Source organism: Phoca vitulina, unplaced genomic scaffold (assembly GCF_004348235.1).
Source record: "Phoca vitulina isolate PV1807 unplaced genomic scaffold, GSC_HSeal_1.0 scaffold82, whole genome shotgun sequence".
In the NCBI taxonomy this organism is placed as follows: Eukaryota; Metazoa; Chordata; class Mammalia; order Carnivora; family Phocidae; genus Phoca; species Phoca vitulina.
Genome location: NW_022589785.1, coordinates 1,675,033 through 1,698,161, shown reverse-complemented (window position 1 = coordinate 1,698,161; position 23,129 = coordinate 1,675,033). Strand labels below are relative to the sequence as shown.

General features: G+C 46.6%; 1 protein-coding gene across 1 annotated transcript; it reads left to right on the top strand.

Annotated features, from left to right (window-relative positions):
* Positions 1-15,143: 15,143 nt before the first annotated feature.
* Positions 15,144-15,552, top strand: LOC116626000. The gene is given in 2 exon segments (XM_032395031.1): positions 15,144-15,412; positions 15,522-15,552. Coding segments are annotated over 2 exon segments (300 nt in total).
* Positions 15,553-23,129: the final 7,577 nt, after the last annotated feature.

The following is a 23,129-nucleotide window of genomic DNA, read 5'->3' as shown; positions in this document are numbered from 1 at the left end:
AGGGTTGCTGGAGTGGGGGGTGGGGTGGGAGGGATGGGGTGACTGGGTGATGGACACTGGGGAGGGTATGTGTTCTGGTAAGCACTGTGAATTGTGCAAGACTGTTGAATCTCAGATCTGTACCTCTGAAACAAATAATGCAATATATGTTAAGAAAGAAAAAAAGAAGAAGAAGAATGTAGCAGGAGGGGAAGAATGAAGGGGGGGAAATCGGAGGGGGAGAAGAACCATGAGAGATGATGGACTCTGAAAAACAAACTGAGGGTTCTAGAGGGGAGGGGGGTGGGAGGATGGGTTAGCCTGGTGATGGGTATTGAGGAGGGCACGTTCTGCATGGAGCACTGGGTGTTATGCACAAACAATGAATCATGGAACACTGTATCTAAAACTAATGATGTAATGTATGGGGATTAACATAACAATAAAAAAATTTAAAAAAAAAAAAAAAAAAAGAAAGAAGGTTTATGTAGCCAGAATGGGGAGAACAAGGAAGAGCAGATCATGACATGAGGTCCGTGATTCGGGGCCAGACTCTGAATGCCCTCAGAAGCTACAGAACAGAGCTTCTTTTATTTTTTATACTATGGTCTCAGGCTTTCCTGTCATCTGATTCACCAATTGGTCCCTGAGTGTAGTGAGGTGGGAGAGTGGACATGAGGACATAGACCATTCCGTAGATGGTGCCTTAGATTTAGAGGTTCTTTAAAAGGTGGGATCTTCCTCCTTCTCCTTCCCACCTCCACCCCACCAAGGCTTCAGCAATTCTAACTCGCCTAACCCCCTGCACAGAACCCAAATCAAAGGCCTTACTTTGGGAATGGGAGCTATCACCATCACCACTGTGATCACAATTGGTGTGATTTCTGGGTGGCTCCAACTGACATAAGAATGAAAGCAAGACAGGGATTAAAACATCCCTATTGGCCTAGTTCAAGACTTTTACCATGAGGGTCAGGACAAATGGATTAATCTCATAAGCATTTATGGAATGCCTATTGTATGCAATACAGAAATAAACAGACCCCTGAAGTCAGGCTAATATGAATACTAATATCAAGAACTGTCAACATTTATTGGGCATTTGCTAAGAGTCAGTCCCCTTGCTAAGGGCTTTACATGAATTATCTCCTTAAATCCTTACCACAATACCATGAGCCTTTCCACTTTTCAGATAAGGAAATCAAGGCAGAGAGGGTTGAATCAATTAATTAAGCAAATTAAAATCTGTCTGCTCCCTCCCTATCCCAGGCAGTTATTGCCTGCTTTGCTTCTCCCCAGTCCCCTACAAATCTGTACTAATGGGTTAGTGTTGTCAACTTAGAGGGAGCATATAGTTCAGCCTGTGGGCTCAGAGATCAGCATTTGTCCAGATGGGTCCAGTCCTGGCACTTATAGTCTATTGGTACTTGGTTTCTGTAAAACTGTTTCTTTATGTGAAAGAAAGAAAGAAGAAAGGAAGAAAGAAAGAAAGAGAAAGAAAGAAAGAAGAAAGAAGAAAGAAAGAAAGAAAGAAAGAAAGAAAGAAGAAAGAAAGAAGAGAAGAGGAAGAAGAAGAAGAAGAAGAAGAAGAAGAAGAAGAAGAAGAAGAAGAAGGAGAAGAAAGAGAAGAAGAAGAAGAAAGGAAGGGAGGGAGGGAGGGAGGGAGGGAGGGAAAGGAAAGGAAAGGAAAGAAAGAAAAAGAAAGAAAGAGTTATTGCTCAACAAATGGTAACTAGCATGGTTGTAATCATGATTTTTAAATTCATATCCATGTTAGCAGTGGCCTTTATGGGTAATTTCTTAAGCCCAAGGAACAGCCTAATTAGTGGTGGAACTTCAGGTAGGTTGTCAAGAAGAGAGGATAGTATATTTTTGAGCAAAAGACTGGGAGTGGTGGCTTATCCAGGGGTGGAAGGCTTTAATAGGGACAAACTGTCCCTCTGCCCTGAGACAAGTGTCTGTCCTCCATTCCACCCCCACCACTGACAGTCCTCCCCCAAAGGCCCTCCCTCAGTGCTACAAGCTATTTCACTTCTTCTCCAATGCATGACTAATAAGCGCTTCATCGGAGGCAATATTCAATCGTGCTGTGGAATTAAAGGAGTGGGCTCACATGCCATATATCACCCCAGGAGCTCTTACTAGCAGGAGATCAATAATCCAGAGATAGACATTTCATAATTAAAAGACAACGAAGAAGAAGACGAGGAGGAGGAAGAAAGGCAAGGCCCCTAGCAGATGGTCCTGCATTTTCCTTCGCTTTTTGATTCCCAAGGCTTTGGGGGACTTGCCAGAACAATGAGTCCTGGTTGGAGCCTTCCCAAAAGCCTGGCTGGGAGGGGACTTCAGTAAAGTCATATGGTCCATCCCCTGCCTCGAGGCTGGCTGGGGATAAATGCTGCCATTTTTAGACTTGTTGAAGTGCCTTTTAAGACCCCTCCGATGCCTTTCTGCATAATCCCAAACCGGCTGGAGCAGGTCAGTTCCTATTCTCTTCCCAGCTGCCACATCTCCATCTTTAAACCAAGCTTACAGAATTCCTTGGGGGAAAATCTCCACCTCAGGGTCACTGGGTTCAAGTGGAATGAATCTGACCTCCACAATCCAGAGATCGTCATGCGGATCACACCCAGCCAATAAAAACGTCTCATTCATTCTCAAGGCCATACAATAGGCTGGTGGATGCACATGTAACGCAAGCTAAGCCAATTGCGGTCAATTCTGGGGCTTTCTCCAGAGCTGCCCCTCTCTTAGTTGGGGTTGTCAGGCTTGAAAACCAAAACCTGAAGCTGCTGGGGACTACCTTGTCATCATGGAGACTTGTCCTAGTGACATTGGTGGACCTCTGAATTCAGCCCCACAGCAATCAAGGTTAGTCTTTTAGTTTATGAGAACCCGTAAATTCCCCTTTTGCCTAAACTAGTTTGAATGGAGTTTTCATCTCCCTAAATAAAAAGGTCCTGGCAAATCCTTTAGGTTTGGTGGGTTTTTTGTTTTGTTTTGTTCTGCTTTGTTTTGTTGATCCACTCATCCAATAAATGAGCTGTTCAAAGTCAAAGCAAAAGCACAGATACAGTTAGATTCAAAGTCCAACTATCTACTAGCTGTGTAATCCTGGAAAAAGTGCCTAAGCTTCTTGAAACTCAGTTTCCTCATCTGTAAAATGAGTATCGTGCCACCTTTAAAGGGCTTGCTGTGAGGATTACATCAGATCGTAAGTATCTAGTTCTTAGGGAGCATGAAATATGCCTTGGTCCTTCCTCTTACCTTTGAGTCTCACTTTGTTCTAAAAGCAAATGAAGCCATAATTCAGAGACCCACCACTTAATACCGCCACCCTTTGCAGGAGCAAACTGGATCTGCTAGGAAGTTCTTGTGTAGGAAAGAAGATGTGTGAAAGCATCATCTGGACCAAAGCAGCAAAACAAATACTCATAAAGCTTAACTGAGGTAACCATTTTTCTTCAAGTACAGAATTAGCAGAAGGTAATCATGATGTTTGGAAGATAAAATATCGTTTGTTGCACATTCGAATGGCACCATCCACCCTTTCTGTATTATCTTATGCCATTTTCACAATTCTGAGGATCCTGAAGTTTGGAGCTGTGGTCACACAGCCCGCAAGCCTGAGTCCTGCGCCTTGGCAATTTCCCCAAAATAACACCTCCCAAGAGGGAGGCATGTACCAGGCACAGAGCAAGCCTTTCTGTGCAGCTTCTTATTGAATCTTCTTATGATCCTTTTAAGAAAAGCTTGGGACCCATTTTAAGGTGAAAAGCAGTAGTGCTAGGTGCCAGTATGCTTAAAGAGGGAAACAGAGATCTCACTGCTCAATTTTGGTGTGAACTGCAATTTTTATGTTGCATATATATTTACCACAATTAAAAAATAGTAAAAAATATATATAATTATCTTTAAAACTTTAAAGCCCATATGCATGTATCCTTTGACCCATTGCTAAGAAAATTCCCTGGGGAAATCACACTGATATCCCCAAGCTGGAAATGACCTGCAGGTCCATCAATGTAGCCCAGATTTTAAAATAAGATACATCATGCATAAGAAACTGTTCAATTATTTTTAAAGATGAAGTAGAACTGTTTGTGTTCATCCTAAAGATACCCAAATGTATTAATAAATGAGACAAAATGGAGAACAACAAAGCAAAACAAAAAACCCAAAGGCAAAAAAAACCCTCCACTGCTCATCACCTCCTCCCTTTCGGCTTCACCCCTGCATCTCTCCTCCATGCTCCCAGCCCTAGGATCTTTCCTCCTCCCTACCTCAGCTTTGGAGCCTATGCTCATGCATCCCCTCTTCTGGGAGTCCCCTTCTTTTCCACATTCTTGAACAAGATCCCAGTCAGCTTCCGTGGCAACGTCTCTCTCATCTGGTCTTGCTGGGTTCTTCAAGGGCAGGGACTGTGTGCCCAGCACCCAATCCCACTTGGCACAGAGGAGGGACACATCGGACATGCATTTGATGCCCAATGGTGTGACTGGTGGGGACTGTGACCAGAGTCAGTCCCTGACCTTGAGTCTTTTCCTCAGTCGTCTTTCCCCAACCCTGGTGAATCCATGTGGGGCTGCGGTGGGGGGGGGGGGGCTCTTTGAGGATAGAAGTGACTTTTTTAGGCATCTGCTTGGTTCCTGGTGCCATGTTGGCTTTTCCCTTAAATATGTTTTCTCTTAATCTTTTGTCCTTTTATCATCCCATTTTACATGTAAGGAAACCAAGGCTGTGGGGAAATTGATGTTGTCAAGTTTACGGGCTGCTTGTCGCCAGGTTTAGGGTACAAACCCAGGGGGGAAGGAGAGTGGAATGGAGCGGCTGGTATACCCAGGACCACATCACATCACTCCCTGTGGCGTTTTGACGTAGTGCCATGGAGGAGTTCTTACACCTGATCTATAATGTGTCATTCAGGCTGTGCCAATAAACAAGGACCGGCCACTGGCAAATGGACCCATGCATGGCTCTTCATTCACCATGGAAAGGGATATTTGTTTGTTAAGAAGCCTGTGGGGCTGTCCTGAGAGCTGTCACCCTTTGACAATATTGACAGAGCCTATGCCCCCACCGCGTAAAACCCCAGTGTACACAGGTGGGAGAGCAAGCCCATCCTCTCTCACGGAGGGAATAAGTGTAAGGAATTAAGAAGACTGATTAAACAAACAGATGTTTTTAGTCGGCAATAGAAGTGTCAACATGATCCTAATTAATGAATGTGTTAATGGCTGTTCTCTGTTTGAAGACAATAGTCACCGCCTTCTAGATGTATCCACAATGACTCACAGGGCACACGCATAGATGCATGCAAGGAGCCTGCATGGGGCAGGGGGACAAACCTGTAGGCCCACACGCAGCACCAAGGAGCACGGGCTGGCCTCACAAAAGGGATACACAGTGGCACAAAGTCACACACAGGGAGTGTGCACCGATCCTGCGGGGCATATGCAGGACACTTAAGACACAGAGGATGCACTTCCGTAGCTCACATACACCACACACACACAAGGCACACACAACACAGCACACCACGACACACACACACAGAAAACACAATACCCGCACCATCCACACCACCCCCACGACACAGAGTGCACACAGAGCATCCATACCACCCACACGAGGGGGTATAGCTCAGTGGTAGAGCATTTGACTGCATATCACCCACACGACACCCACGCAAAACAGAAACCACACATACGATGCTCACAGGCTTTCCCACACCATCCACACAACACATGTACAATGCACACACAACATACGTGCATGCAACACACCTCGACACACAACGCGTGTGCTCAACATGCATACACCACACGTGCAGCACACCGTAACACACACACACTCGAACACATATTTAGTATCAATAGTAATACTCACTGTATGTTCACCTCATGTACTAGACTCTATACCAAGACATAAAAACACCGAAATGAAGAGGGTGGAGTCTCTTCCCTCCAGGATATCCCAGTCCTACAGAAAAGCCCGAGTACTTCCCTGTGAGATGCATCAAGAGAATCTCTCAACATCATTTATGTTTGTGTTTCCACAAGAAAAGACATGGGAAAGGCTCGCTACCCAGAATAAGTGCTGGACAGTATTGAGTTGAGCTGTAACCACCCAGTGGTCTTTTTAATAAAGATGCCAAGGTAAAACCATTCTGTAACTCTTAAAATGGTATTTTTATTGATCTCAAAGAATCTGGGGAGGAGAGCCTGGGTGGCTCAGTTGGTTAAGCATCTGCCTTCAGCTCAGGTCATGCTCTCAGGGTCCTGGGATGGGCCCAGCGTTGGGGTCCCTGATCAGCGAGGAGTCTGTTTCTCCATCTCCCTCTACCCCTCCACCCTCTTGTGCTCTCTCTGTCTCTCAAATAAATAAATAAAATCTTTAAAAAAAAAAAAAAGAATCTGGGGAGTGTGTAACTGAACATGTATCCCTTTTTACCTTGGCTCCTAGGAAGCTCAGAGCTAAATTTTGGATCCATACATAGTAGGAGTGCTGGTTTTCACAGTACAAATTTCTGAGTGTTTTAACTGTTGCTATTTTATGTTCTCACAGGTATTTTTCTTTCATTCTATTCTTAAAATATATTGTTAAATGACTAAGTTCTTTCTGAAGCAATATGGGGATAGAAATATGGAGAAGAAAGATAGATTTTAGTTAGGTAGATTTATTAGGGCATTGTAGCTGCTGTAACAAAGAACCTCCAATTCCCAGTGGCTGAGCACAACAAAGGTTTATTTCTTGTTCAGGGCACAGTCCAATGTGGGTTTTTAGGAGGTGCACCATTGCTCCATACAGTCATTCAGGAACCCAGGATTCCTTCCATCCAGTGGCATTTAAAGTGTGAGGGGGGGTGCCTGGGTGGCTCAGTTAGTTAAGCATTAGACTCTTGGTTTCTGCTAAGATCGTGATCTTGCGGTCATGGGATCAAGCCCAGAGTTGGACTCCACAATCAGTGCAGACTCTGCTTCAGATTCTTTCTTCCTGTCCCTCTCCCTCCTGCTCTGCCCCTCCCTACTCTCCCTCTCTCCTTCTCTCTCTCTCAAATAAATAAATAGAATCTTAAAAAAAATGTGTAACAGGGAAAAATAAGGATCATGTCCTACCGGGGTAGCTGTATCTTTAACCAGGCACACAATAAGACCTCAGGACTAACGTACACTAGAACCCAAGGATGTGTCCAGAGGAGGGACAGGTGGCCTCCAATGAGAAAGAAAGACAAGATACCAGGTAAAAGTCAATCTCTGAGCTGGGCACGGAGGGCAAACCAATTCTGGGTCTGCAGAGAGGGTAAAAGGCAGATGGACAGGCAGACCCATGTAGACAAATTCGTGGAGGGGAGAAACGGTGGGGAGTTTGTAAAGACCAGTGAGGAGTTCCTTCTAGACCAAGAGTGGGAAGCAAGATGGAGGTGGTAGGCTTTAATAGTCAAAAGGAAAACAGAGCCTGACCCAAGACAGCTTTGAATGCCAGACAGAAAAATTATCTCGTTATGCCAGAATCTTTAAATTACCCAGTATTTACTGGGTGTTGAGAACTATGCACAGTGCTTCCCTTGCAATGATCTTATCAATTTCCATAGTTACACTAATTGGTGAAGTACTCTGGTGATTTTCATTTTACAAGAGTGGACAATGAGGCCCAAAGAGGTTAAGTGACTTACCTGAGTTTGCACAGATAAAATGAAAATGGCACCATCAGAGGTTGAAACGGTGCACTCTCTTAGCTGCTACCCTCTGGGGCCTCCAGAACAAGGACTCTGCCCTGTGTTGTGGTCATCACGGTGGCAGGCTCAGCCAGATGGGGAGAATCAGAGGGCAGTCTGACGGGGGTCACCAGCCCACGTCTCAGAGCCAGCCACTGTTCAATAGCTTAACCCGCAGCCCTGTGTGAGGCACTTAAACATGGAGCCTCGTTTTTCCCACCTGTAAAATGGGGTAATAATGCTTCCATTCCAGGGTTGCAACATGTATGTCATGTACCCAACGCCCAGCACATAGTAGGGGCTACATTAACAGCACTCATTATTATTATGATTTTGTTGCTGTTCTTGTTGTTTTTAAAGGGATGGAGGGAGTCAGGGAACAGGCTGCAATACCAGCCAAGAGACAAGTAATTTGGGAATGCTCTAGCAGAGGCCGTGGAGAGGGACAGCTGTGAGGGAGATTAAGGAAATTCACGCGGAATATATGTACGTCTGGTACGTATGGCGCTTTGGCAAACACAGAATCGAGATGGATGCACTCCTCCCCAGAAAGATGTGAACGGCATTTGGCATCCCTTGTTGTTCAAGCCAGGAGCAGTCCTGTGTGTGTGTCTGTGTGTTTCATGCAAATGTGGGCGCGTGTAGATGTAAATTGCACACGGCTCGGAGACACAGGGGCGGGTGGAGAACAAAGAGAGGGGCAGGCTCCCCTACAGAAGAAACCTGGTAGATGGGGTCCTGGGGGCTGGAGCGTGGATCTGAGTCCCCTCTTCTACTTTGGGCCTTGAAGTAAGCACTTGTCTATAAAATGGGGTCACTTCACCCACCTTGACTCTGGGGCTGGACTAGATCTCCTTTTGCGGTCCCTTGTGGCTCCAAAGTCCTAGGCCAATGAGAAGGGAAGGTGGGTCCCAACCCGGGAGTATGAACAACTCTGAAGTTCTAAGAGGGTATCTTGGCTCCTCAAAGTCAAGGGAGGTGAGAGAGAAGGTGGGTAGGTGGAGGCAAAGATATCCAATATCTCAAGGGGACTGGGAAAGGGAAAGGGAAAGGGGGAACCCCAAGAAATGTTCAGAGAAAATCCAGAGCTGGGGCCATCCCTGGGTGGGCCTTCCCTTTAAATCACGAGCAACATCCCCTGTCACCATGTGGCTCCCTGAGGTCTCCTACCTGAGTATCCTTTGTCCCCAGTGACACCCTCTACCTGCTTTATTAGTCACGTGCAGTGGAAGTGATCAACAGAGGACAACTGGAACCAGAAACAGCACTGCCTCCCCAAGACTCTCCCCTGGAGAAAGGAACCCCTGTTTTAAGCCCCCAAAATGAATGACCAGCATCAAAACTTAGGGAAACTGACTTGGAGGCTGAACGGTGAAGTGAAAAAAAATCCCGGACTCCAACATCAGCCTGACCTGGGTGGTGAGTCCTGGGTTCAGCTTGGGCAAGTCACATGTCCTCGGACAGGAGACTTCGTCTCTTGGGGCCTCAATTTCCCCACCTGTGAAATGGAGCCAGTGATAAACCTACCTCCTGGGATAGATGGAAGGACCCACAGCCATAAGTCTTGTGGAGTGCCTGCCTCAGGCATGGATCAAGACTCCTGAGGACCTGTCATTTACTGCCTCCTTTTTGGGGAGGTGGAGGACACAGTCCCATTCAACCTTCTTTGACCACGCCTTTGTGTTTACAGAAAGTCCTTCCTTCCTTTGGCCAAACACACCCAAACATGTTTGTTTTTTTTGTCCCCCAAAAAACATTAGTCTCCAGCTGCCTCTCCACTTATGTAATGATTTAGGAGAAGATCAAAATAAAACGTGGGAAGCTGTAGCCTGTGACACTATTTTTTTTTTTCCTTAGTACACTCTGATTATGTGTAAACAGCACATTGCAAATTACTTCCTCTTTATTTGTCAAGTCCTCAAGCCACCTCGAGGTCCCTCAGAATAAGTAATTGGCTCTGGGACATTGCGTGACAATTGGCTTTGAGTAGACATTTTTTCTCCAGGGAGTCTTCTTCCAGCTTGAGGCTGTTCCAGGAGAGAGGGTACAGGGTGGAGGAAGATCAGACCCACACGACCTGGTTGTACTTTGCCCACTCCATGGGATCTCCTTTGGAGAGAGGGGTGGGGGACAAGAGTACAAACACATGATCCAAAAGAGACTGTTTGAAAAAGCCCAACTGGATTGATCCTGAAGGGTCGTTTGCTGTCTCAGAATCTCTCTTGATTTCTGTTATATATGACAGAGAACACCTCCTCTCAGAAGCCCTCCAACCTTGAACCCCCAGATTCTATCTTTAGAACCTTGTGAAACCCAACAGTTTTTGGGGGAGCAGGGAGTATGAGTGGGTATAGCTGCAAATTCCTACCTCTTCTAGCCTTTGAGTTTTGCAAACTTGGGTTCAAATTTTGGTTCTGCTGCTGAATGCTGGGCAAGAAATCTAACCTCCCTGTGCTTCTGTTTCTTCATCTTTAAAATGAGGATAGTCACAAAGATACTCTTCTCGCTGTAGGAGCATAAGATCGGGTGTTCAAACAGAAGAGCAACTTGCCCAGAGTGCCTTTCATTAGAGAACATACCCCCTTCCTCCAGGGGCAAGCAGCCTTACCTAAGGGTCTGCTGAGCAGCTTAAAGATTGAGTTCAGCTCTCCCCTGACCCTTTGGCTGGGAGCTCTTCAGCAGTATACAACCTGCACAACTGTACCTGGCAGCCCTACGTGTAAAGCGCTCAGTAAGCACCAGGCTCAAGGTAAGCACTCAATATCTGGCAGTAGCTGTGGTCACTGTCATCATATATTATCATTTGAATGATTCTGAGTCTTAAGATCCATGAAGAGCTAAGTAATTTAAAACTTTACTATCTCTCTAATATAAGGAGAACCCAGGTTGGAATCCCACTTCCACCATGTCCTGGCCATGTGTGCTTGAAGAAGTCCCTTACCCATCTGAACCTCAGTGTCCTCATCTGTAACATAGAAAACAGTAATTCCCACCTGGTGGTAAGATTTTGGTTACATAATAAGTATCAAAAGTACCTGCAGTTCCAGTGCCTGGAATATTCTAGATGCTCAGTAAATATTCATTTCCTTTATGGCAAGGAAAAGGAGACCTCCCCACCATGGCTTTTTCCTTCAACACAAGCATCCATGATAAATGTGTTCAGGAGATGAAAAATGTATATATCGAGCCATTTTAGTGAGGTCGCTCAGAGTTCTGAGGTATAACCTATTTGTAGGCAAGGAATATCAAGTTTGGAATCAGAAGACAGAGGGCCCGGTCCCCAAGTACCCTCACCCCCAGTTCAGCTTGTGACTTTGGATTAGTCACAGGCTCTCTGAGACTTGGTTTTCTTTTCTGTGAAACCCGGGGCAGAAGAAACAAGGGTTATTGAATATTTGATATAGCAGTGGTACCTTTCATTCCAAACAAGCCTGTGGATAGCCATAGTATACAAAGCAGGTTAAAACAGAGATGCTCTGATTGAAGCAAGGGCAGGGGTGAGGGGCTGCAAATTCACCCCACTTCTTCTCACCCTGCAATACCGTCTGATGCTATTTTGAGGAAGCCTGGGGCTCTGGGAACACAATGTGGCAACCATTAGGCTCAGACCCTTCCTGCTGAAATATTCCAAGACTCTGTGCCTGTGCTTTGACATCCACTGTCTTGCCACTCAATTCATCCTGACCCAAAGCGCGCGCACGCGCGCGCGTGTGTGTGTGTGTACCACAAACAAATGCTCACAAAGAAAGCAAAAAGAAGTTCCACCAGCCATTAAGGGGAAGTTACAAATGCATTTTTCTCTGCCTCCGGCACATTAATAAAAGAGATTACAAAACTGGAATTGACTCGAAGCAGGGCAGCCTCACAACAATTGGAAGGCGGGGGGCAGGGGGCGGGGGCTGACTGCTTCCTGTACAGTCATCTGATTTCATGGCCGTTCCCATGCTGGGAGAATCTGTCTGCGGCGGCTGCTGGGAGGATGTGGGCTCATGCATTAAACATCAGGGGGACCCTCACAACATGCACTGTGGGCCAGGAGAAGGACAGGCTGGGGGGAGCCACGATTGTGACATGCCCCAGCACAGCAATGCCTGTGGGCAGAGACCTGGAGATTGTTTAATGCAAGCACCGGAAAATCAGTGAAAATTGCAGGGTGGGAGATGAAGGAGGGCATAAAATGCAGAAAGTGCAAAGATGTTCTAGCGTCTTGAACATGGGAGGGGCACCACGGCCACTTTGTCTCAGCAATCATAGCGAGTGGTTGCTATGTGTCATGAGCTCTAGGCTAGATAGCTGGTGTTGGTCATTGGAGTAGACTGAATTATTGGCCCTGATTCTTCACCCCTCTGTATCCATGGCTTTTGCCATGGGACTTTGCAACCTCTCCCCCTAGAGTACACATCCCTCTGCACGGACTTTGAGCTTGACCATGTGCCTGGCTTTGACCAGGGTTATATGAATGGAAGGGGCAGGGTGCTAGTTCTGGGATGAGACCTTAAGAAATCTTGTGTGTTTCCACTTTTTCTCTTGCACCTCTGCCCTCACCATGAGAAGAACGTGTTCTGGCGACCCTGCCAGCCCGCAGAGGATGGCAGGCATGTGGAGCTGAGCCAGACACAGCCTGCGGCTCAGAACTGTCCCACCTGACTTGCAGAATAAATCTAGATGAAAATAAATCTCTATTATTATTGTGTGCAACTGGGATTCCATGTCTGTTTGTCATGCAGCAACAGCTGACTGATACACTTATCTATGAAGTCATTTGTTTTATTCATCTATTCATTCATTCAGGAACTATTTCCTGAGCACTTCCATGCCAGACATTTTGGTAGGCAGCAGGGATATTATGGTTACTAAGAAACCTGTGAAAATGGGCAGAGATTTTGGATTTATTAATTCAAGGATTGAGCATCCCCTATGTGCCAAGCATGGAAAAACATACGGCAATTACAGTGGCAAACACAATATATATACAGCCCCCGCACACATGAGGTTTATAGGCAGCAGATAAAACAAACAACAGAGCAGAACATTTCCAAAAAGCCTGATGAAGAAGGTTGTCTCTTTCTTTAAACTAGTCACTGTCCAGTGGAAAAGATGAGAAATTCAGGAGACCATTACAATAAAAGTGTTAAGGACAAGCATGAGATACATACATGCAGCTCAGAGGAAGTGCCTCATACAGTATGGGGTTGGAGGCAGGGAGAAGGTCAGTGAGGGGAAGAGTCTTAGGGCACAAAATATCTGAGCTGAGCACTGAAGTTCAAATAGACAGCAGACAAAGAGAGGAAGGGCAGGGATGGAATAGCAGGCAGAAGGCATTGCAAGAACAAGAAGAGGAAGTCAGGAAACAGCATGGTGCCCAAGGGCCAGTACCTAAGGGTACTTCTGTGTGTTACTGGAAAATAGACGGGAAGAGAGAGAGATACGGGGAGTGAGGGGCTGAGAAGCATCAGAGCATGAAGGAGACCGGGTGCCAAGCTAAGAGGCTTGAACTTGATCCAAGGAAGGGAAATAGAGAGCCACAGAAGGGCTGAGCAGGAGAACACTGAATCTGGTGGCCATCTGAGAATTCTCGAAAGGTGGAGTGGTCAGGGCGAGACCAGAGACAAGAAAGCCAGGAGGAGGCTAAGCAGCAGTCCAGGAGAAGTTGAATGCCACCCACTCAGGCAACATGGGAATGACAAACAGCCCCACTCTTGGAATTATGGGAGATCATACAACTGGGCGTTCCAGGGCCACCAAGTTCCATCCACTCCTGCAAAAACCAGGTCTTCTAGAGGGTGATGACATGTCCCCAAGTCTCACAGCAGGTGGACTTAGGGCTGGGGATCAGAACTGAGATCCTCACATTCCTAACCCTCAGCTCACTTCCCCTCTGTGTCCCCAAATTCAATTAATCCCCACAATTCAATTAATAACAATAATTACAAGAATAACAGTAATTACTATGATCTAACTGCTGTGGGCTAGGCTCTGAGCTCAGCGTATCATGTGCAAAACCTCATGAATCCTCCCAACATTCTCAAGGGTCAGAAAGTCCCATTTTACAGATGACAAACCCGAGGATCAAGAGGTGAGGCAGCTTGAATGGAGTCTCGGGGACTATCTGAGCCATCTCAGGCTGCTGTAACAAATACCGTAGACAGGGGTTTAAACAGCATGCACTTATCTCTCACAGTTCCGGAGGCTGGGAGTCCAAGATCAAAGTGCTGGCAAGTTTCAATTCTCGGAGAAGGCTTTCTCTTCTCACTCTGTGTTCACATGACCTCTTCCTCATGTGTGCATAGATGGGGAGGTACACAGAGAGAGGAGGTGGGGTAGGGGATGGAGACATCAACATATGAATTTTCAAGGGAGGCAAATGTTCAGCCCCTAACGGTATCCTCTTGGAGATGACAGTGCTCCTGCCCAGCACAGTGGTGAAGGCTACACGGAGTGAGGTGTGTAAGTGCCTGGCACATGGGAAGGGCTCAGAAAATGGGAATGGCAACAAAGATGATCTCAATGAAATGATAAGGATGAGGGTAGTGGAAAGAGCCAGATCTGTGCCCTCCCCTGGACTCCACTGTGTGGCTTTTGACAATGCACCGAACTCTTTGGGCCTCAGTCTCTCCAATCTGTCAGACGAAGACTTTAGTCCAGGGCAGTGGTTCTCAGGGTGTGTCTCCTTGGCCCCCGCATTGTCAGCCATCACCCTGAGCTCATTAGGAAGGTGCTTCCCCGATCTGTCCCCAGACCAACTTAGTCTGCAACTCTGGGAATAGCACCCAACAATCCGTGTTTTAACAAGCCCTCCTGGTACGTCTGATGCATGTTCAAGTTTGAGAACCTCTGGTCTAGATGGATCATTTTTCAACGTTTTTAATGGACGTGAATGCTTTCTTCCCAAGAAATCGGGAGAAGGCAGGTACATAACGCAGATGAAAGCGGCGGTGCTAGGTTGAAGCTGCAAGCAGGGCTCCATCTGCCCTCCCACCCTCGGCCCCCCTTGGAAGCTCCACGGACCCCGGTGTGAAGGCCAAGGTGATGCTGAAGCTCTCCGTCCAATGTCAATTCCTCCTGCCAACCAGAGCCCCGCTGCTCCCCCGCCCACCTCCCATCCACCCTCCCTCCAAGCGCCTATTCCTGTTTACATGTTCCAGAAAGCATGGATTTGTTGTGGCCTCACGAAACCTGGTTTGTTTCTTCTTTCCTTCTTTCTTTTCTTTTTTTTTTTTAAATAGGTTTCAGCCTGTAATTCAGTTAATTATTTCCCAGAGCACCAGTTTGGTGGCTACACGGCATAGCACAAGGCAGGGGAACAGAGACAGGTCTTCGGAAGCCTCTTTCCAGAAAATCTAATTTCATCATTGAGAAATCTTCTGTCTTAAGCAGCCTCCGCCACTGCCATAAATTTACATATTCTATATGCCGCTGCAGGAACGCAGTGGGCTCCATTTGCATAATGCTGCTGGAGGGGCTTGTGCTTCTCTTGAACCTGAATGCGGCAGGAACGAGGAAGCAATTATTAAGCTGTAGACATTGGCAGGGAGAGAGGCCTCAGATGGATTTCAACTCCAAACCCTATTCACCGTCCAGGCTGCTCATTACCCAAGGCCTGGATCCCAGGCTGACGGTGGATCCGAGGGCTGGGAAAATCAACGGGTTGCTGCCTTCAGTTTATGTCTAGAGCCAGGCTGAGGCCAGGTTTGAGGGAGCAGCTTTGGTTTTCCAGTGTGGATTGTTGGAGCCAGCTTCTCCCTGTTCCCACAAGTAAATTTGTTTCTTGGACTGTTTCGTTAGGGTGCTTTGGCCAACGCTGCCCTGCCCCTTCCTTCGACAGCACCCTGAACACCTACGGGACAGGTCGGTAAGGGTTCTCCCACCTCTTTGCTGGCAAGGCTATCAGAAATGTGTAATTAAGAAAATGTTGCCGAACAAAGTCCCAGTTGGGAAATGGTGGAAACAGGAATTCTCACATGCCACAGTGGTCCTGCTTAAATCTGCTTAAATCCTGCTTAAAATCTATGCTCCCCATACTGAGCCTGCCTGAGAAGGTGAGTCTACCCTACTGTGGGCCACTGGTGAGATACTCCTGTATATTTGGGCTCAGGATCTCTGACCAGGGCTCATTTAATTATCTAGGATCCACACGTCACTCTCCATAGTTTCTGGACCTTCCAGAGCTATGGCCTTGACCTCCATCCAAGTCACTCCATGACATGCGGCTCCCAACCTCAGTAGCCCATGGATGTGAATGGCCACATCTAGCTCTGGGGAATACCATCCTGGTTTTACTCCAGTGACGATGTGAAAGGCCTCAGTGCTCAAAGATGGCCATCTTCTGGCGGAACTTTGAACCCAGCCTTCCTTGACAGTTTTTAAACCAGCTTAATTCATGAAGTGCCCAGCCAGAAATCCACCTGTCCACTTCTGCAGGTAGGCACCATGGGTGTACTTGCTAGAAGATACAGCAAAAGTGCTAGGCACACCTGAGACATTTATTGACAGAGCAAAACATCATCATGCAAAATGTGGAAAGCTGAGTGAGGATGAGCAGCACTTTACTTCTTATTTAATAATAGACTGTGCCACTTTAATTTTTTCAAACAAACATCTTTTATTTCTGGGGAAGCAGACATACATTTAAAAATATCAAATCGGTGGAGCAGGCCACTCTTGACCTCAGGGTCGTGAGTGCGAGCCCCTCATTGGGCATAGAGATTACTTAAAAATAAAGTCTAAAAAAAAGACTAGCAGGAATGAGTATTATTACTCTTAAAATCAGAAAAGACCAGGTTCACTTCTGACTGCTTTGATGCTGAAAATTGGTGGAGTTTACCCATCCAGAGATGACCCATGGCACAAAAAATGTACTCCATGCCGGTATTTGAACAGTGAGCCAGTTGTCAGAAATTTGAAACAGCAGTTTTTTGCTAGGAAGAAAAAAAATTATGTATCTCCACTTACTAAGAGGTGCCGTCTCCTCAAAAGACCTCAATATTTTGTCCTCGGCCCTGACTGTCTCGTTACAAGAATTTGGAGGGAACTCACTTTTTCCATGGTTCCGTCCAACATTGAATTATTTCTCTAAGAAAAGGAGATTGCTCCTGATTAGCCAAACTCGGGGCTCTTACACGTGCATGTGGTGACTTTTCCAAAGGAAATCGTTTTAGTGCATAACTGGGACCAGGACTTCAGAGCAACGGATGGTCTTAAAGTTTATTTATTTTTTTTTTTTTTAAAGATTTTATTTATTTATTTGATAGAGCGAGAGAGCACAAGCAGGGGGAGCAGGAGAAGGAGAGGGAGAAGCAGGCTTCCTGCTGAGCAAGGAGCCCGATGCGGGGCTTGATCCCAGGACCCTGGGATCATGACCTGAGCCGAAGGCAGACGCTTAACCATCTGAGCCACCCAGGCGCCCCAAGATGGTCTTAAAGTTTAGAGTTCAAGGATTAGGTGTGGGCATGTCTTCAAGCCAGACCTAACATTTCTAAGTCTCCGCTTCCTGATCTGTCAGGGGAAGACAGTTATAATACCTGCTTCATCATTGTCGCTGGGAACAATAAGATGAGGTAGTACATAACAGTGGAGTCACGGGAAGGTGAAATAACCTGCCCAAAGTCACAGAGAGTAGATGGTCAGGTGGGACTTGAACTTGGGCATGTTTGTTCACCCACCGTGTTGCAGGCTGCTACCTCCCATGATTCAGGAATGCTGACGGCAGGTGCTTACAAAAGCCCAGTCATAGCAGTTGGCTCTTTGGGCTGAACTGGGAGAGGGGCTGAGGTAGGAGCTCTTCAAAGGGCAACACTCACGGGGACGTGATATTCACTAAACTGGTCACAGCCTTTAGAAACAGAGGTCAATGCTGCTTCCAACCAGCCCTCTTAAAGACCCAAAATTCCTCTCATTGTATGGCAGAGTCCCCTTTTGTTTGCCATGGGATGTGGCTTGTTGGTGGTGAAGGAAGGGAGATGAAGTGACAAGAAAAGCAAGAGACGTGTAGCTTAGAAAAAACTGCGATCAAACTTTGAGTTGTGCCTGGGTCATCGCGTGGCCAACCCCTCTGTTCCAGGGTGTGGTGTGGATCAGCCACGTTTCGGGCTCCCTGCAGCCTTTGAGGGCAGGTCCCGGTGACAGAAATAAGGGGTGTCTATGCAAGGTCCAGCATGCAGGAAGCGGAGGGCGGTTAAGACACAAGAGCTCACCTAATTAAGAACTAACAATGCTATGATCACTTGTTCAATAGAACCTCCCATAGCCAAACATGTGCCAAAACGATGACCCAGAGAGCCCACGCTTAGGTAGGTATCCACCCATGAGAACAAGACATGAAGACATATGTGTATGCATGTTCTCAACCCTCTTCGTAATAGCCTAAAACAAAAGCACCCAAATCCTCATCAATGCTGAAACCAATAAATTGTGCCATATTCCCAGAAAGGTGTGCCATATAACAGCACTGGCGCATCCAGCCCCCAGTTATATCCGGCCATGTCCTGCTATATAAATAAAGTTTTATTGGGACATGGCCCATCCATTCATTACATAGCATCTGTGTCAGCTTTTACCTTACCACAAAGATGAGCAGTTACAAGATCGTATAGCCCACAGAGCCCAGAGTATTTACTATCCGGCCCTTTCCAGAACAAAATTTGCCAACCCCTGCTACAGAAAAATGAAATTAAACAGTTATAAGTTCCCTGGGAAATGTGGATGATTTTCACAAACATAATATTGAGTGGAAGAAGCCAGACACGGATGAGTACCTGTTGCATGATTGAATTTACCTCAAGGGCAAAGACAGGCAGAACTTTGCACGTTGCCAGAGAAAGGATAAGAGTTACCCAGTGAGGATAGTAACTGAACGGGGCATGTGGGAGCTTCAGGGCCCTGCACATGTATAGCTGACTCTTGATCTGGGGTGATTCCACAAGCGTTCATTTTGTGAAGATTCACTGAAATGTACACGGATGATGTGTATGCTTTTCTGTATGTATGTCGTTTGTCGATAAAAATTTTGAAATAAATAAAAAAAGAAACAGTGGGCGTATGTAGTGATGCCAAGTATTTTCTCAAAGTATTTCCTGGACAGAAAGCTCAAATAACAGATTGTCAAGTTAGAAAACAGATAACTTTAACTTTTACACATGAGCACACATTTATTCATTCACTCTACAAATGTTTATTGATCACTCACCACGTACCAGGTGCTGGGAATTCAGCAGTGCACGAGACAGACGCAGCCCCCGCCTGCTTGGCATTTACATCACACTTGCACGTACACATGGAGTCTTACACACGCACGGGCACCAACACCCTCCAACACGGACCTGCACATGAGTGCACTCAGGACATGCATCTGCAGGTCAAGTCATTCTCAAGCAAGTACTTTTCTGAATTTTGCTCTTCCTCCTGTGGCTACCAAAATCCCCACCTCCTGTCTCCCTCAGACACAGAGACTGATGGATGGAGCTCATTTCACCCATTGCCCAGAAGAGCCATAGACCTGTGCTGGCCAAGACTCCACAGTTTAGCTTCCAAAGTGGTGTGGGTCAGTCTAACTAGTTTCTCCAGGTTACATCTGGCATTGGAGATACCTGGACGCCAGACAAAGAGAGACCCAGGGCTCAGAGTGTGGGTGACCTTGAACCCAAGGATGCTTTCTGATGTTCCCTCAATATCTGCTAAGCCTCCCTCCCTCAGTATGGACACCTGCCAACTACAGAGTGTAGTCACCAGAGCCTCGTGACCTACTGGCCAGGGTTTTCCCACATGTGATGAGTGACATGTGTGGAAGCTGTGTATTTGTATCACGCATTGTTGAAAGAATGCCAGAATGACAGAGCTGGAAGGTCATGGGCCCAGTGGAAGTCCCATGGCAGGAGGAGGTGGCTCAGGATTCCATGCTTAAGCAAGGCTGGGTCTACCAGACTCTGGCCAGGAACCCTTCTCTTACTCCGAGTGAATGCCTCAGTGATCAGATGCCCACACTGAAAGGGAATGGCTGGTCCCCCTCTAACAGCCTCATAACTCAAAACAAATCCAGCTCCTTACTCTGGAAAAGCTTGCTGTGTGATCTGGCCCCTGCCCACCTCTCTTACCTCATCCGCTGCCACTCTCTTCCGATCACCTTTCTTTTCCTCCAAAATCCCCATCTAGGGCCTTTGCACATGCTGTGCCCTATACCTGGAGCGCCCTTCCCTCTGTGTTCACCAAGTTGGCTCCTTTCTTTAGGATTTTAGCACAGATGTCACCTTCTCAGAGAGGCCTTCCCCAACTGTCCAGTCTCAGCGAGGTATCACCCTCCTCCACCCATGTTCCCCCTGCCTCCCTTATGTGACTTTCTCCACTGCTCTCATCACTGTCTGGAATTATCTTGTTTGTCTCTTTGTCTATTCTGTGAGCCCCATCAGGGCAAGGATTGCCTTCTTGTTCACTGTTCTATTCCAGTGCCTCCAAGAAGGCTGCCAGGGAGTAAGCATTTAGAGTATATTGAAAGAAGGAAGGAAGGAAGGAAGGAAGGAAGGAAGGAAGGAAGGAAGGAAGGAAGGAAGGAAGGAAGGAAAGAAGAGAGGGAGGGAGGGAAGGAAGGCAGGCCTACACTAGAGTAGCTCACAATGCAGTTAACTCTCCGAGAGGCACAAACTCTCTTGCCCACTCTGATTAAGACATCCCCAGTCTCGGCAACAGCTCCTGGCTTTTTTGTATATGGAAGCATATTGACCCAGGGCCAGAGGGACACTTGGCAGCAATTTGTGTTTGCTTCTCTGATCAATAGGCATCTCGGTGCTCACCCCTAACACAATCCATTGCTGATGGTAATTAATTACAGTGCCTTCCTGTTCTTGCATCTCTTGACCCCTCATGAGGTTCATCCTTGTCCATCCTGTGCTATGGGGAGTTCCAGGCCTATAGCTGATGTCAGAAGGAGCTCTTAAAGTATTTATTTTCTTCCCCTTCTCAGCCTACTGTTTGAATCACACAGGTCTGGACTCTGCCCTGTTCTCCCCCTTGGGTTTCAGGAACAGAAACGGAGAGATTGGTGGGGTTGGAAGGGACGCTGTTGTGGGGAGGGCACCTTTGTTCCAACCCAACCTTACCTTTCACTCCCTGTGTGTCCTTGGCCCTGTTACTCTCCCTCTCTGGGCCTTGATTCTACTCACCTTCAAAACACGAGGGCTCTTAAGGGCCCCCTCAATCCCTGATGCTTTAGTTCTTCAAGTTGAAGATTCTTTACGAACAAGCTCCACACTTTAAATGCCCAGAGGGTCAAGCCATCCTGCCATCTTTCTTTATTGGGCATGCTGTCTATCCCTATAACCTCTGAACATCATCCATTAATTTATTCATTCAACAATCACACATGTATTCAGATACACATCTAACAGACTCTTTTTGGGGATCTGCAGGTGCCGGGTGTACCCCAGCACAAAGCACCTGGTGTGTGCTTAGCCACAGTCATTGTTAAATAAAACACACTCTGTCTCCCTCCCCTTGGTCATTCCATTGGGTGCCCCAAGAATTCTGGGAATAAAGCTCTGTCATCCTGATTATACGAATGAAGAAACTGAGGCACGACAAGGTTAGGAACTCACCCAGGGTCACACAGCTAGTGAGTGGCTGAGCCAATCTTCGATCACAGAGCTGTCTGTCCTAATGTTTATCATTTGACCATTCCAACTGGAGATCCCAACCCTAAAATACTGATTTCCTCCACCCCTCTTGAGGGATAGATACCTAAAGGTGCATTTGGCCATATGTCACTGTTTCTCATCAAAGGTAGAAATGCTTTAAAAAGGACAGTGGTTGGGCGCCTGGGTGGCTCAGTTGGTTAAGCGACTGCCTTCGGCTCAGGTCATGATCCTGGAGTCCTGGGATCGAGTCCCACATCGGGCTCCCTGCTCAGCAGGGGGTCTGCTTCTCCCTCTGCCCTCTTCCCTCTCGTGCTCTCTGTCTCTCATTCTCTCTCTCTCAAATAAATAAATAAAATCTTTAAAAAAAAAAAAAAAAAAAGGACAGTGGTTATCACAATAGGGAACCAAAGCCTGGGTGGCTTATGGTTTGGAAAAGTTCACAAACTAGGTCCAATTAGTTGCACCAATTAGCACTGCACCACAGACCCCTCCTTCTTGGCACCAAAATTCTCTCAGAATCAAAAAGACATATGACCCAGGTCATACGTGAAGAAAGAGTCTACACATCAAATACCATTTACTATGCAAAGCAGATTCCTTTTTCCTAGAATGTGCTGATTTTGAGACATAGAAATACATTCAAATTAACCCCTGAGCTATTCCTCTTCCAAATTCCCCATTTAGGGTTGACTCTTTGGCGCATGATATTACTAATTCACAGCTCCCAGAAGGCATACGGATTACCTTGGACGTGAACGAGGGCTCCACTAATACACCGTTTGATGTGGGGTGGAAATCAGAGCTCAAGGCACAAACTCAAGCTCCCACCCCATGCAACAGCACTGAAGACAACCCACCTCCCAGGACCTGGCTCCAACCAACTTCACTCATGAACTCATTAAACAAATATTTTTTGGTCACCTACTGTATGCCAGACACTGTTCTTAGTGCTGGAGATACAGCAGTGAATAAAACAGATGAAAGTCCTTACCCTGAAGGAATTTACATTCTAGTGGGAGGGACAGATAACAGCAATAATAAATTAATTGCTTATTAGCACGGGAGAAGTACTATGGAGAAAAACAAAGTATGATCAGGCAGCAACAGTGCTGTGGCGGGGACTGTGATTTAAAATAGGGTTTTCAGGGGCGCCTGGGTGGCTCAGTCGACTAAGCATCTGACCCTTGATTTCGGCTCAGGTCATGATCTCAGGGTGGTGAGACTGAGCCCTGAGTCGGGCTCTGGGCTCAGCACATAGTCTGCTTGAGGTTCTCTCTCCCTCTCCCTATGCCCTTTCCCACTCTCTCTCTCTCTCTCTAATAAATAAAGTCTTTAAAAATAAATAAATAAATAAAATGGGATTTTCACAGGAGATCTTGTAAGAAGAAGTTGAACCAAAACTTTATTGCAAGACTACTGAAATGATCCACAGAGAGCTGACCACGGAGAGCCCCATGCACAGCGAAGGTGCAAGAGGAGTTCAGAGTCTCAAAATACTTGGAAAGTAGAGCCCACACTGTTTGCAATGGAGTAAAAAGTAAAACCAAGGGAAGATCCAACGTGACTCCAAGGTATTCTGAGACCCTGGGAGGGTGGGTTTGTCAATTCCTGCCCTGGACATATCTGTGAATAAAATTGGAGGTGGGGAATCAGTTCAGATCGGGGCACACCAAGTTTGAAGTGCTTATTCAGCACTTAGATGGAGTTGGCTAGCAGGTCACACACTTTCCCCCACAGATCTGGTACGCCATGAAAATCCATTCTTTGTTCTTCCATGGTCCCTGTTGTGTATCTTTATTCACACAGAGCCT